The sequence below is a fragment of the Panulirus ornatus genome, chromosome 29 (genome assembly GCF_036320965.1).
Source record: "Panulirus ornatus isolate Po-2019 chromosome 29, ASM3632096v1, whole genome shotgun sequence".
Classification (NCBI taxonomy): domain Eukaryota; kingdom Metazoa; phylum Arthropoda; class Malacostraca; order Decapoda; family Palinuridae; genus Panulirus; species Panulirus ornatus.
The window spans coordinates 13676080-13689749 of NC_092252.1; the positions used below are offsets into that span (position 1 = coordinate 13676080).

Genomic DNA, 13670 nt, shown 5'->3' on the forward strand with positions numbered 1-13670 from the left:
TTGCACACTTTTCTTGCAAGTATCGTCCAAATGTCTCTCTTTTGTCTTTCACTAACAACTTTACTTCTCCATTCTAACACACATTACCCTTTTTAATCTGCCCACCTCCCACCTTTCTCATGCCACATGCATCTTTTGCACATGCCATCACTGCTTCCCTAAATACATCCCATTCCTCACTCACTCCCCTCACATTGCCATTCTACACTCAATCTCTTCTGGTACTTCCTCACACAAGTCTCCCTTCCAAGCTCACTTACTCGCCACTCCCCTGACACTCTCTCTTCTTTTGTAAAACCTCAACAAATTTTCACCTCAGCCTCCACAAGATAGTAATCAGACATCACACCAGCTGCCCCTCTCAGCACACTAACATCCAAAAGTCTCTCTTTTACATGCCTATCAATTAATGCAGTCTAATAATGCCCTCTGACCATCCCTCCCACTCACATATGTATATCTCTCTTTTCAAACCAGGTATTCCCAATCACCAGTCATTTTTCAGCACACAAATCCACAAGCTCTTCTCCATTTCCATTTACAACACTGAATACCCCCAATACACTCATTATATCCTCAACTGCCACAATACTCGCCTTCACTTTTAAATCACCCATCACTAATACCCAGTCTTGTGCACCAAAACTGGTGATACACTCACTCAGCTGCTCCCAGAACACTTGCCTTACAAGATCTATCTTCTTATGAACAGGTACATAAGCAACAATAATTTCCCATTTCTCTCCATCCACTCAGTTTTACCCATCAAAAGACTGCCACTGACAGAACACCTTAAATTGGGAGTGTCTTTCAGATCTGCTGGCTGGATTAAGGTGGTGTTGCTACATGGTATAAACACACAAAACTGAGAGTCATTGAGGTACAAAGGTTCTCCTAGAGAATCATCAAAAGTATCTACCCTGTTTAATGTATTAGTACTGCCAAAAAAAACCAAAAATGTAAAAATCTTTGAGCTATGTTTGTATACTACAGTAATCAAAGAAAATAATGAGAACTTAGTAAATAACAAGACAAACACATTTCAAAATGTTAAAAATAGCAGAAGCTTGTTAAATCACTAATAAAATACAATGCATAAAATATGATTATCTATGAAAAGCAAAGATACATTAGAAAATGGTTCAGTCATGGAAATTGTAGAGAATCATGGGAAATATATAGAAAAAAGCACTAATTTTATCTAGTTAAGAAATAAAAATTCAAGCCTTGTTCAATTACAAATATATAAAACACCAATACATTAATATGCATTTCAAAAGAAAACATGTATTTCATGCTTGTCTGAAAGTAATATGAAAAAGCTTGTGAAATTAAGAGAAAGAATAAATAAAATATGGTAAAAATTCAGAACTGCGATATCTAAGAAAAAGAGTTACCTGCAGGCACTGCAATCAGTCATGGGAACTGTGGCTGATCAGTGTCCATTCATACATGGTACTTATCATAATTCCCTATTTGTCCTGTATGGGTAGGGAGTTTTACACTTGTTGGGCCCCATCTCTTGTATGCTCTCTATCATATTTGTTCCATTTTATTCCATTCATCCATCACTCTTATCGTACAAAAATACTTTTTCTACATCTTTTTCAACAAGCTTCTTGCTCAGTTTCATGTTCTTTCCCATAAGTGTCAAGCTTAATTTCATGTTCTTTCCTCTGGTCTCTCTTTCCCTACATCTCTCAAAGAACTATTCACTGTATATGCATACAGTTTTAAAAGCTTACATAAGGGTGTGATCAGGTTACTCTTCACTCCTCTTTCTTCCATGGTGGGAAAACCTAAACACTTTAGCCCTTCCCTGTAATTCAGCTTTCTTAACTCTGGTACCATCTTTGTTGCCTTCCAATTAAATTTTCTACTTGCTTTTTGTGATTTTTCAGGTGTGGTGATCAAAAGAAGCATATTTTAGTTTTGGCCTTATATAGGATATGAATACTTACTTATCCATTTATATCTATATCTCTGATGCCTGTTCCCTTCAGGAACTCCCTCAAAGGGGTGGCAACAGCAATAGTCTCCATAAAGAGTGAACTCCAGGGCCGCTTCTTAGCCTTTAGTGCCTCACCCTTAACAGGCCACTGGCAGAGGGCCAGTCTGACGAGGAGTTTGCAGAGACTCCTACCTAATATTCTTACTGACTACTTCTACCTCATAGTCCTAACTAAATGTTCCTGCCTGCTACAACTATCTATTGCTGTGTGAGTTTTAAGCATTGTCAAGTGTTGTGTGAGACAAGGAGAGATATTTTGCATGTTTGTGGACAAAATGCCGGCAGTCCACATGTGTGCGAGGCAGAAAGAAAAGACAACCATCTAGGTCAGAGAAGTGCAACTTGACAACTAATGAAGCGCTGGCTCACTATGCAGCTATCACTAACCCTTCTGACAGCCAGGTGGGTGGTACTGGTAATATACCTCCCTGGTTGTTGGCTGCCTACCAACTACTACTTATCATATTCACTTAATTACTTATCCACAAACTTGAAAGCTATTCCAATATTTGCCTGCCGACAGTTTGTCTCCTTTACCACTCTTCTAATCTGGGACTTTGGTGACAGATTAGGAACTAAGTCACCTCCCAACAACTCCTAAGTCTATCTTGCACACACAATCTTGAAGCTATTTTCTGCCAGAAAATCATATTGTGGCCTTCTTTCATTTTCTCATTACTTTACATCTGCTCAGGATGAATTCCATCAATCATGTATACTAGACTAACTTTAGAGTCGAAGTCCCCTTGTTGCTTTTCAGTTCCCTCAAGAATTTTGCATCATCTGCAAACATATTAATGTAGGAGTCTATATCTTCTAGCAAATCATTCACATTGTTCAAGAAGAGTAATCGTCCCAAAACAGAACCCTGGGACACCACCCATTTAAAGAAGGCTTCTCTGACATTTCTTCCTTGTTTCCTTCCATGAAGATAATCTTTCCGTCAAAGGACTTTTATCCTTATTTCTGCCTTGTGATACAGCTTTATAATCTGCCCATGTGATACAGTGTCAAATGCTTTATGGCAATCAAAATAACATTCTACCCAGCCTTCCCCTTTGTCTAAGAAAGAGCTCACTTTCCCAATAAAATTTAAGAGGTTCGTTACACATGAACTTTTCCTATGACCATATCACTTCTCACTTACATAATTTCTTCTCTGGATTAAGTCATCCATTTGCTTTCTGATTAACTTTTCTAATACCATACACACCACACTTGTCAGGGAAACTGGTCTGTAGTTCAACATATCTTCCCAGTTTTCTTTCTTTTAGGTGGGTATGACGTTTGCCTTTTTCCACTTCATTGCCACTTTGCCTTTCTCAAGCAACATCTTAAACAGTATTTCAAGAGGTCTGTCTTGTGTAGGTACACACTTCTTTAGCACAACACTGAAGTATCATCAGGACCATGAGCCATTTAGGGGTCAAGACCCCTTAGTATTCCGTTAATGTCTTTTAGATATCTCACTGTTTCCAAAAGCCTCTTCCCCATCCCATCTCACAAGTGTTTGGACTTAAGTATTAGGTTTTACCCTCTCTAGCATCGCAAAATTCATTCCCTTTGCTACTCTATTTGGCCTTTCCACTTAACGTAGGTAATCAAATAAATTTTACAGATGATAATTCTGATGCATGAAATCACAGTATTTCTTTATTCTCTTTTGTCTATTCTATGTTTCTACAGCCTGTATAATGTTATAAATAGAATCAAATAAATTTTACAGATGATAATTCTGACACTTGCATGAAATCACAGTATTGCTATATTCTCTTTTGTCTTTATTTATCTATTTTGCTTTGTCGCTGTCTCCCGCGTTAGCGAGGTAGCGCAAGGAAACAGATGAAAGAGTGGCCCAGCCTACCCACATACACATGTATATACATACACGTCCACACACGCAAATATACATACCTATACATCTCAACGTATACATATATATACACACACAGACATATACATATATACACATATACATAATTCATAATGTCTGCCTTTATTCATTCCCATCGCCACCACGCTACACATGAAATAACAACCCCCTCCCCCTCATGTGCGTGAGGTAGCGCTAGGAAAAGACAACAAAGGCCACATTCGTTCACACTCAGTCTCTAGCTGTCATGTAATAATGCACCGAAACCACAGCTCCCTTTCCACATCCAGGCCCCACACAACTTTCCATGGCTTACCCCAGACGCTTCACATGCCCTGGTTCAATCCATTGACAACATGTCGACCCCGGTATATCACATCGTTCCAATTCACTCTGTTCTTTGCACGCCTTTCACCCTCCTGCATGTTCAGGCCCCGATCACACAAAATCTTTTTCACTCCGTCTTTCCACCTCCAATTTGGTCTCCCACTTCTCGTTCCCTCCACCTCTGACACATATATCCTCTTGGTCAACCTTTCCTCACTCATTCTCTCCATGTGACCAAACCATTTCAAAACACCTTCTTCTGCTCTCTCAACCACACTCTTTTTATTATCACACATCTCTCTTACCCTATTATTACTTACTTGATCAAACCACCTCACACCACATATTGTCCTCAAACATCTCATTTCCACCACATCCACCCTCCTCTGCACAACTCTATCTATAGCCCACGCCTCGCAACCATATAACATTGTTGGAACCACTATTCCTTCAAACATACCCATTCTTGCTTTCCAAGGTAATGTTCTCGACTTCCACACATTCTTCAAGGCTCCCAGAATTTTCGCCCCTCCCCCACCCTATGATTCACTTCCGCTTCCATGGTTCCATCCGCTGCCAAATCCACTTCCAGATATCTAAAACACTTCACTTCCTCCAGTTTTTCTCCATTCAAACTTACCTCCCAGTTGACTTGTCCCTCAACCCTACTGTACCTAATAACCTTGCTCTTATTCACATTTACTCTCAGCTTTCTTCTTTCACACACTTTACCAAACTCAGTCACCAGCTTCTGCAGTTTCTCACATGAATCAGCCACTAGCGCTGTATCATCAGCAAACAACAACTGACTCACTTCCCAAGCTCTCTCATCCACGACAGACTGCATACTTGCCCCTCTTTCCAAAAGTCTTGCATTCACCTCCCTAACAACCCCATCCATAAACAAAATAAACTACCATGGAGACATCACATACACCTGCCGCAAACCTACATTCTCTGAGAACCAATCACTTTCCTCTCTTCCTACACGTACACATGCCTTACATCATTGATAAATACTTTTCACTGCTTCTAACAACTTGCCTCCCACACTATATATTCTTAATACCTTCCACTGAGCAACTATATCAACTCTATCATATGCCTTCTCCAGATCCATAAATGCTCCATACAAATCCATTTGCTTTTCTAAGTATTTCTCACATACATTCTTCAAAGCAAACACCTGATCCACACATCCTCTACCACTTCTGAAACCACACTGCTCTTCTCCAATCTGATGCTCTGTACATGCCTTCACCCTCTCAAATCAATACCTTCCCATATAATTTCCCCAGGAATACTCAACAAACTTATACCTCTGTAATTTGAGCACTCACTTTTATCCCCTTTGCCTTTGTACAATGGCACTATGCAAGCATTTCGCCAATCCTCAGGCACCTCACCTGAAGTCTATTCTATATATTTTTAAGGCCTGTATAATGTTATGGACGGAAGGTCTGGTATAAGTTTTCCCATACTGGTCTAAGGGATCCTGACCTAAATGACATAACATGACCTCTGTGAAAAACTGCATATATCATGGTTAGAGGTAATGAAAGCTGAAAAGAAGAAAAAACAGTAAGAAACAAAGCAAAAACACTGCTTAAAAAAAAGGGGGGTGGGGCTAAGAGAAGCTTTGCCTTAATCTCGCCAGACATCAGGTAGACTATGTCTCTTTGTCACTGGGTTCACAATCTATCTCCACATGTTCCTCTCCATAAAATGGTTCCTTTAACATTTTTCAGTTCCTTCCCTCTTCTTCTAAGCAAGCTCTTCATGCTCTTGATCCTTTTCAATCTAGAATATGTCCTGCTAGACATCTATCAGGAGCACAGTTCAAAAACTTCTTAACATACCTTATGCCTTAAGTTTTTTGTATATGGCCATACCATCTTAAATTACTAAAACAGATATAACACTTGATTTCACTTTCATCTTAGCATTCCTCATCTTTTCTAGTAACTTCTCTGATCGTGTATGTTCTTATTACAAAAGCCTAGACCTGTAAACTTGCTAAGGTTGAGTGACCAGGATTCTGATATCTATATCGAGTCACAGTATGGTGATATATAATTTTTTACATTTCAATGAGAAATTCTGATCTTTCAGAACAGGGTACAGCATTCATAAGTTTGTACTCTATTCAACAACTCTGTTGTTTATTCCATTTGCTGAAGACTGTAATCATTAAATATAACTCCTAAGAACTTAAAAGTCACGTGTCAAAGAAGGTTATCTAGAAATATTTTACACACTTCTCTGTTTCCATTAATATTCAATAACTCCACTCTACTTTTACTGATTTTACACAGTTGAGAGACAGCATGATTTTAAGAAAAGGAGGCCATGTGTAACAAATCTATTCGATTTCTACATGGGAGAGATAGCTTTGTCTTTGACAAAAGGGAAAACTGGATGGACTGCCTGTACCTGGACTGCTAGAAAGCTTTTGACACTGCACTAAACAGGAAGCTAATTAAGAAGCTGGATCACAATGCAAGAATACTAAGGGAACTCTTTTGATGGACAGATTATAATATATCAGAGGAAAAGGAACATGGTGCATGAGAGAGAAGCAGGCTTCAAATAGGTTGAGGTGACCAGTGGAATGCTACATGGTTCTGTTCTGGGACCATTACTCTTTCTGATGTTAGTATATGACTTGCCTGAATATGTTTGCAGTTGATACAAAGGTCACAGAAAAGTGAAAAGTCAGCTGGATTACTCCAACTTACTTTCTATTTATCTATCTATATCTCTAAAGCCTATACCCTTTGGGAACTCCTATCAATGGGGTGGTCAGGGGAAAAGCATCTCCACTTATCCGTCTTTACATGCCTCCCTCGTATGCACCATTCCAAGCATTCCTCCACTCTTTTTCTCCATGTCACAAGGGGTCTTTCTTTTATGCCAACCCCTTTAATTGCACTACCATACACTTTTAATTGTAAACTCCCCATTTTGCATCCTTTTTACATGCCCAAACCACCTCAAGTATTATGTTTCATCCACTCTATCACTCCACAATTCATTCCTTTTGCATCCTGCCACATCAACTCTCTAATACACCGACTTATTTCTTTTTTCATTCTCTCTTGTCATAGCATATGCTCCTCTCAAAAAGCTCATTTCCACAGCTTGGGTTCTTGATCTCTGTGGCTGCATTGGTAAGGGTTGGAAGAATTATGCTGAGCCAAAATCCCTTTTTACCTTCCATACTTACACCTTGACCCTTCACAATTCTATTCTATTAAGGGACCCAATGACTCTTCTATCCTGTACTGTTCTCGCCCTTACCTCTTTCATCTCACTAAACTTACCAAAGATCGCTCTTAAATACTTAAAAATTCTCTCATCTCTTCCAGTCTTTCTCTCCCATATCTATAAAACAGTTTAGAACATTTCCTTCTTTCACTCTGTTTCCTTCAAATACCATTACCCTACTTTTACTTAAGTTTATTCAAGTGCCTATGTTTACACATCCCATAAAACACACTTATAACCTTTTGCAACTCCTTTTCACTTTCAGCAAACACCACAGTACCATCAGCCACACTCTATCTCTGCATCCCCTTTCTCTAGTTTTGCTTTTACTTTTCTTAACACTTTATCCATATCTTCTTTTTCTTTCTTTCATACTATTCGCCATTTCCCGCATTAGTGAGGTAGCGTTAAGAACAGAGGACTGGGCCTTTGAGGGAATATCCTCACCTGGCCCCCCTTCTCTGTTCCTTCTTTTGGAAAATTGAAAAAAAAACGAGAGGGGAGGATTTCCAGCCACCCGCTCCCTCCCCTTTTAGTCGCCTTCTACGACACGCAGGGAATACGTGGGAAGTATTCTTTCTCCCCTATCCCCAGGGATATCCATATATATAGATTTTTTTTTTTTTTTTTTTTGCTTTGTCGCTGTCTCCCGCGTTTGCGAGGTAGCGCTAGGAAACAGACGAAAGAAATGGCCCAACCCACCCCCATACACATGTATATACATACGTCCACACACGCAAATATACATACCTACACAGCTTTCCATGGTTTACCCCAGACGCTTCACATGCCGATTCAATCCACTGACAGCACGTCAACCCCGGTATACCACATCGATCCAATTCACTCTATTCCTTGCCCTCCTTTCACCCTCCTGCATGTTCAGGCCCCGATCACACAAAATCTTTTTCACTCCATCTTTCCACCTCCAATTTGGTCTCCCACTTCTCCTCGTTCCCTCCACCTCCGACACATATATCCTCTTGGTCAATCTTTCCTCACTCATTCTCTCCATGTGCCCAAACCATTTCAAAACACCCTCTTCTGCTCTCTCAACCACGCTCTTTTTATTTCCACACATCTCTCTTACCCTTACGTTACTTACTCGATCAAACCACCTCACACCACATACTGTCCTCAAACATCTCATTTCCAGCACATCCATCCTCCTGCGCACAACTCTATCCATAGCCCATGCCTCGCAACCATACAACATTGTTGGAACCACTATTCCTTCAAACATACCCATTTTTGCTTTCCGAGATAATGTTCTCGACTTCCACACATTCTTCAAGGCTCCCAGGATTTTTCGCCCCCTCCCCCACCCTATGATCCACTTCCACTTCCATCCGCTGCCAGATCCACGTATTCCCTGTGTGTCGTAGAAGGTGAATAAAAGGGAAGGGAGCGGGGGGCTGGAAATCCTCCCCTCTCTCTTTTTTTTTTTTTTCTTCCCCCCCCAAAGGAAGGAACAGAGAAGGAGGCTGGATGAGGATGTTTCCTCAGAGGCCCAGTCCTCTGTTCTTAACGCTACCTCGCTGACGCGGGAAATGGCGAATAGTATGAAAGAAAGAAAGAAATATTAAAAACCCATCACAAAGCCCTGCCTCACACCCACATATATACCAAAACTTTTGTTCAACTCTCCATTTACTCTTACACAGCAAATCACTACTCTAAAGAAGGCTTTCACAGAATGCAACACTAGTCCCACGGCGTACCCATGTAATCTTAACACTCGACTCTGCATTCCAATAGACTTGGTCATAAGCTTTCTCCAGATCCACAAAAGCTGTAAACAGCTTCTTACCTTTTGCTAGATACTTTTCCACAGTAATTTTCACCACATCAATCTGATTCACGCATCCCCTACCTTTCCTAAAACGCCCTTGCTCCTCGCTTATTTTGCATTCAGTTAATTTTATCACTCCATCAATTAGCACTTTCGCATACATTTTTCCTGTTATAAAATGTAATTGATGCAGACAGCATACAAAAATCTACTAAGTTGTACAATAGCAAGGAATGTTCAATGGATGAGGCCCTATAAGTGTACAGCTACACCTGCCATACGGTACCAATAAGTAACAACACACACACCTTAATTTTCCGTTAATATGCAAAAAATAAGAATTAGTTCCAATTCAATAAGCCATATACTACAACTTACATGCAACGGAAAATAACTAATACATAAAAGACATGCAAGATAACAATGCATATTATAGTATGTATGAAGTGGAATCTTATTAATTCTATAAAACAATACTCAGTTGAATGATAAAGACACTGACAGATCATGTTTCGATTTTGTTATTAAGAATTGGGTGTGGAGTGTATGTACTGCACAGAAAAATCTTTTTGCAAAGTTTACTTATAAATTCTTTAACAAAAGTGTCAATTCAATTTTTCCACTGCATTAATTTCAATCCTACAACTAGTCATCACGACATTTAAGAGAATATTATTCACATTACTAAAACAAAAGCTGCAGTAGGTGAGTACAATCCAGCCAGTTAAATGTATTATAATTAGTGGATGCATTGCCTTGCAATTTAAGTGTTAGTGTTGGCTGCTGTAGTGTAAAATGACGTGAACTTACAAGGGAAGGTGAGGCCAGCATCAACAACAATCAGCCAGCCAGCCGTCCGGAAGGAAAAACAAAGGAAGAGGTTAAGAGGAGGACCTGTCTCATCTGTCTTGTGGAGGACTTTATGTTTAGTTAACTACTGTATCATCATGCACAAATGCTCCATTACATACAAAAGAAAACTAATGAGAATTGTAACACATACACTACTTATGCTGGGAAAACTTGTGGAAAATCTGTATCGTTTCTACTTTCAAAGACATAACCTTGATAATCTTAAGTACAAAAGGCATGCAGGATATCTAGTGTACAATCAAATTTTAAGATAAATACTTGTATACACTACTGATGAAACTTATAATCTCTACGGACAATAATAACCAATAGATCACACTATTTGTTACAAACTAAACATCAGAATGGGGACAGACCACTGTGGGTTTCTCTAAAAAGCAATGATAATAAAGATACAATATGTGGCAAAAACCAGACAGTGACTACTATTATCATGGCACAACTGCAGGCAGTGCGGAGTAGGCTACAATCAGAATGATCACTTTGGGCACCTTTCACTTCTGGCTTAACTGATGCAACTACATTTCTTTTAGAGGTACAAGATGCATTCACATGCAAAGAAAGTGGAATAGAAAGGCTAAAGCGACGGTAAGGGAGAGTCGTGTTTGTGAAAAATGACCTTCGATTGTACAAGCTTAAGTCTGGCAAAGTTGTTCGTCTCAAACAACCCAATCCACTACAATCACTGATTTTCTTACATGCATGTTGATACTGACTACACATCTTACTACAAGGGTCATTATCAAAAATGCTTGGTTTACAAGAGTATGCATGTTTGTCAAAGTGGTCTGTGCAATCACTGAGAGACAGAAGATGGGTTGCAGGACTCAAAGAAGATTTCAAGCAAGCATGCGATACCGAAATCCCACTGGACTCTTGACTGCTTAGCACAGGTGTGTTTATTGTCATTTGTCGATAGCTGAGACCAGGAATCAGGGAAGCTAATGCTGATAAAGATGTTGCTGAAGAACATAAATCAGAAAGATTCTGAAGACTGGTAGCGAGGCAAGGTGGCAAACTGGTAGTGGAGTTGAAGGAGCAGTTGGTGATGCTGCAAGGCTTGATGGAGGTACTCAATTTGTTGGAAAGCCTTTCAGTGGTGAGTGAGGCATTGGCTAATAGGAAAGGGATGGTATTGGGATGGTGATGGTGGTTGTGGCCGCACCTCTGTCTGTCCTCCTCCATCATGGTGACTAGTGCATCTTTCTGTTCCAGGATACTCAGCATTTCAGCAAGGATGGTGCCTTCACGGTCAATATCTTCTCGAGATTTTTCATGTTCTGAAAAATTATCAAATTCAATCATTCTTCCTCATTAATATAGGGGGCCTAGGTCAATCTATCTATTCATATCTCTGATGCCTGTCCCCTCTGGCAACTCCTATCAAGGGAGTAGCCATAGCAAAAGTCTACACTAATCCCTGTCTTTTGCATACACCATTCCACTCATTTTTCTTCCTCCAGTGCTCTTCTTCTCTATTTTCCTATGTCACAGGTGGTCTTCCTCTCACACTAACCCCTTTAATAGTACTACAATACATGGTCTTCTCTCACACCAACCCCTTTAATAGTACTACAAAACACTCACCTTGTAGACTCCCTATCTCGCATTCTTTCCAAATGACCAAACCCCCTCAAAGTATTATGTATTATCCTCTGTAGGTATGCCTCCTCTGTAACACATTCATCCTATTCCATATATTCTCCCCTTAAGGTCACACCACAAAACTCTGTCAGGACTGCCATAGGTTCAAAAATTTCCCTCTTTGCCCTCCAAGGTAGTGGCCTCTATCCACACATTCATACAAGCCCACGATCTTCGCTCCCTCATCCATCCTATAATTCACTTCAACTCCCATGCTTCCATTTGCAGCCATAATCACTTCCAGGTAATTAACTATAAATCTTCCCTTCCTTAAGTCTTCTCCATTCAAACTCACACCCAAACAAACCTCTCACTTTGCACTTCTGAATCTATTAACCTTTCTTTTATGAACACTTACTTTTAACTTTCTCCTTTCACACAAACTCCCAAATTCAGAAGCCAATTTCAGCAGTTTCTCACTTGAATCTGCCACCTGCACTGTGTCATCAGCAAACAATAACTGACTCACCTAAGTTTCCCATCCCTGACAAACTTGCATTCATCTTCCTCACCACCCTGTCCATAAACAGCTCAAAAAGACAGGGTGATATCACACACCCCTGCTGCAGATCAACATTCACCTGAAAGCACTCATCCTCAACTCTACCTACTCACACGCTTGATATATGACGGTAAAGACAGTCAAGAAGATGAGGCCTCAGTAGTGTAGATCTCTCTCTCAGAAAGAAAATTGAATACATAAATCCTCCACTTAAGATTTAAGATATTCTCATGGAAAACTCTAGCTTACTGTACAGAAAATGAATATTCATCTTTATGTGTATATATGTATATGTCTGTGTATGTATATGTATGTATACGTAGATATGTATAGGCATGTATGTGTGCATGTGTGGGCGCGTATGTTTATACATGTGTATGTGAGTGGGTTAGGCCATTCTTTCATTTGTTTCCTTGCAAAAGCGGGAGACAGCGACAAAGTATTATAATAAAAAAAAAAAAAAAAAAAAAAAAAAAAAAAAAAAATAAGTCTTAAAGATGATGAGGTGTTTGACACAATCTTAAAGCCATATCATCCCACTCAAAAGAATACATAAATAATGGAACAAGATGAATATATAATTTTCAAGCTCAAATATCATAGTTGCTGAGTATGGGATGAAGCACAAGCCACAGTCAAGCAAAGATGCTTGTTATTCTCTGAAATTCTCCAAGCCATAACAAAAATGCAGAATATTGCTGATGGTCAAATTTCATACATTTTAATTAAATCAAAATGTTGCTCTGTGTACCTAAAGCTCACAATGCAATCCCTTTCTTAACACACTAACTTGAGTTACAACAATTTATATTATCAATGACATGACATTTCTGGCTGCTAGATATGTTCAGGTTATGAAATGATCCAAGCTGAGGATAATGATAAACTAATTTCTTTGTCTTTGTGAGAAATCATTAATAGGCTAATTCTTAGATTGGTGTTGGGGAGTTATCATTTCCTGTTAGATCTACTGGGTGCATTAAAACATTTGATAAATTTTAAAAATCTTAGCTTACCAGAGAGGGCCATTCGATGCTTAAGCTCATGCTCAAGTCTAACATGACGATCTTCTAACTCTAGCTCCTTGGCTCGTACCATAAGCTCCTGCTCCCATCTAACCAATGCATTCTTCTCATGAACCATTGAAAACCAGTCTCCCATCAGGTCAGCCTCATCACGATTTGCTCCACCCTGATGAGAAAATATTCATATTTATCTGCAACAATGGACAATGAAAAAAATCTGGACATGAGACAGTTACCATACCATACACTCTAATAGATATTCTACTCACCAACTTATATATTTTATATTTTTTTCTTTTGCTTTGTCGCTGTCTCCTGCGTTAGAGAGGTAGAGCAAGGAAACAGACGAAAGAAAT

The 13670-nt window shown here is 39.5% G+C and overlaps 1 protein-coding gene across 3 annotated transcripts in view; it reads right to left on the minus strand.

Annotated features, from left to right (window-relative positions):
• The window catches only part of Mical (Molecule interacting with CasL), a 305178-nt gene that overhangs the window by 13980 nt on the left and 277528 nt on the right, over positions 1–13670 (minus strand). For all 3 annotated transcript variants that reach the window (XM_071679258.1, XM_071679257.1, XM_071679259.1), the window contains 2 exons: positions 13306–13480; positions 11309–11423 (listed from right to left, as the gene is read on the minus strand). In XM_071679258.1, coding sequence (XP_071535359.1) covers positions 11309–11423; positions 13306–13480 — 290 coding nt within the window. The remainder of the gene's footprint in view (positions 1–11308; positions 11424–13305; positions 13481–13670) is intronic.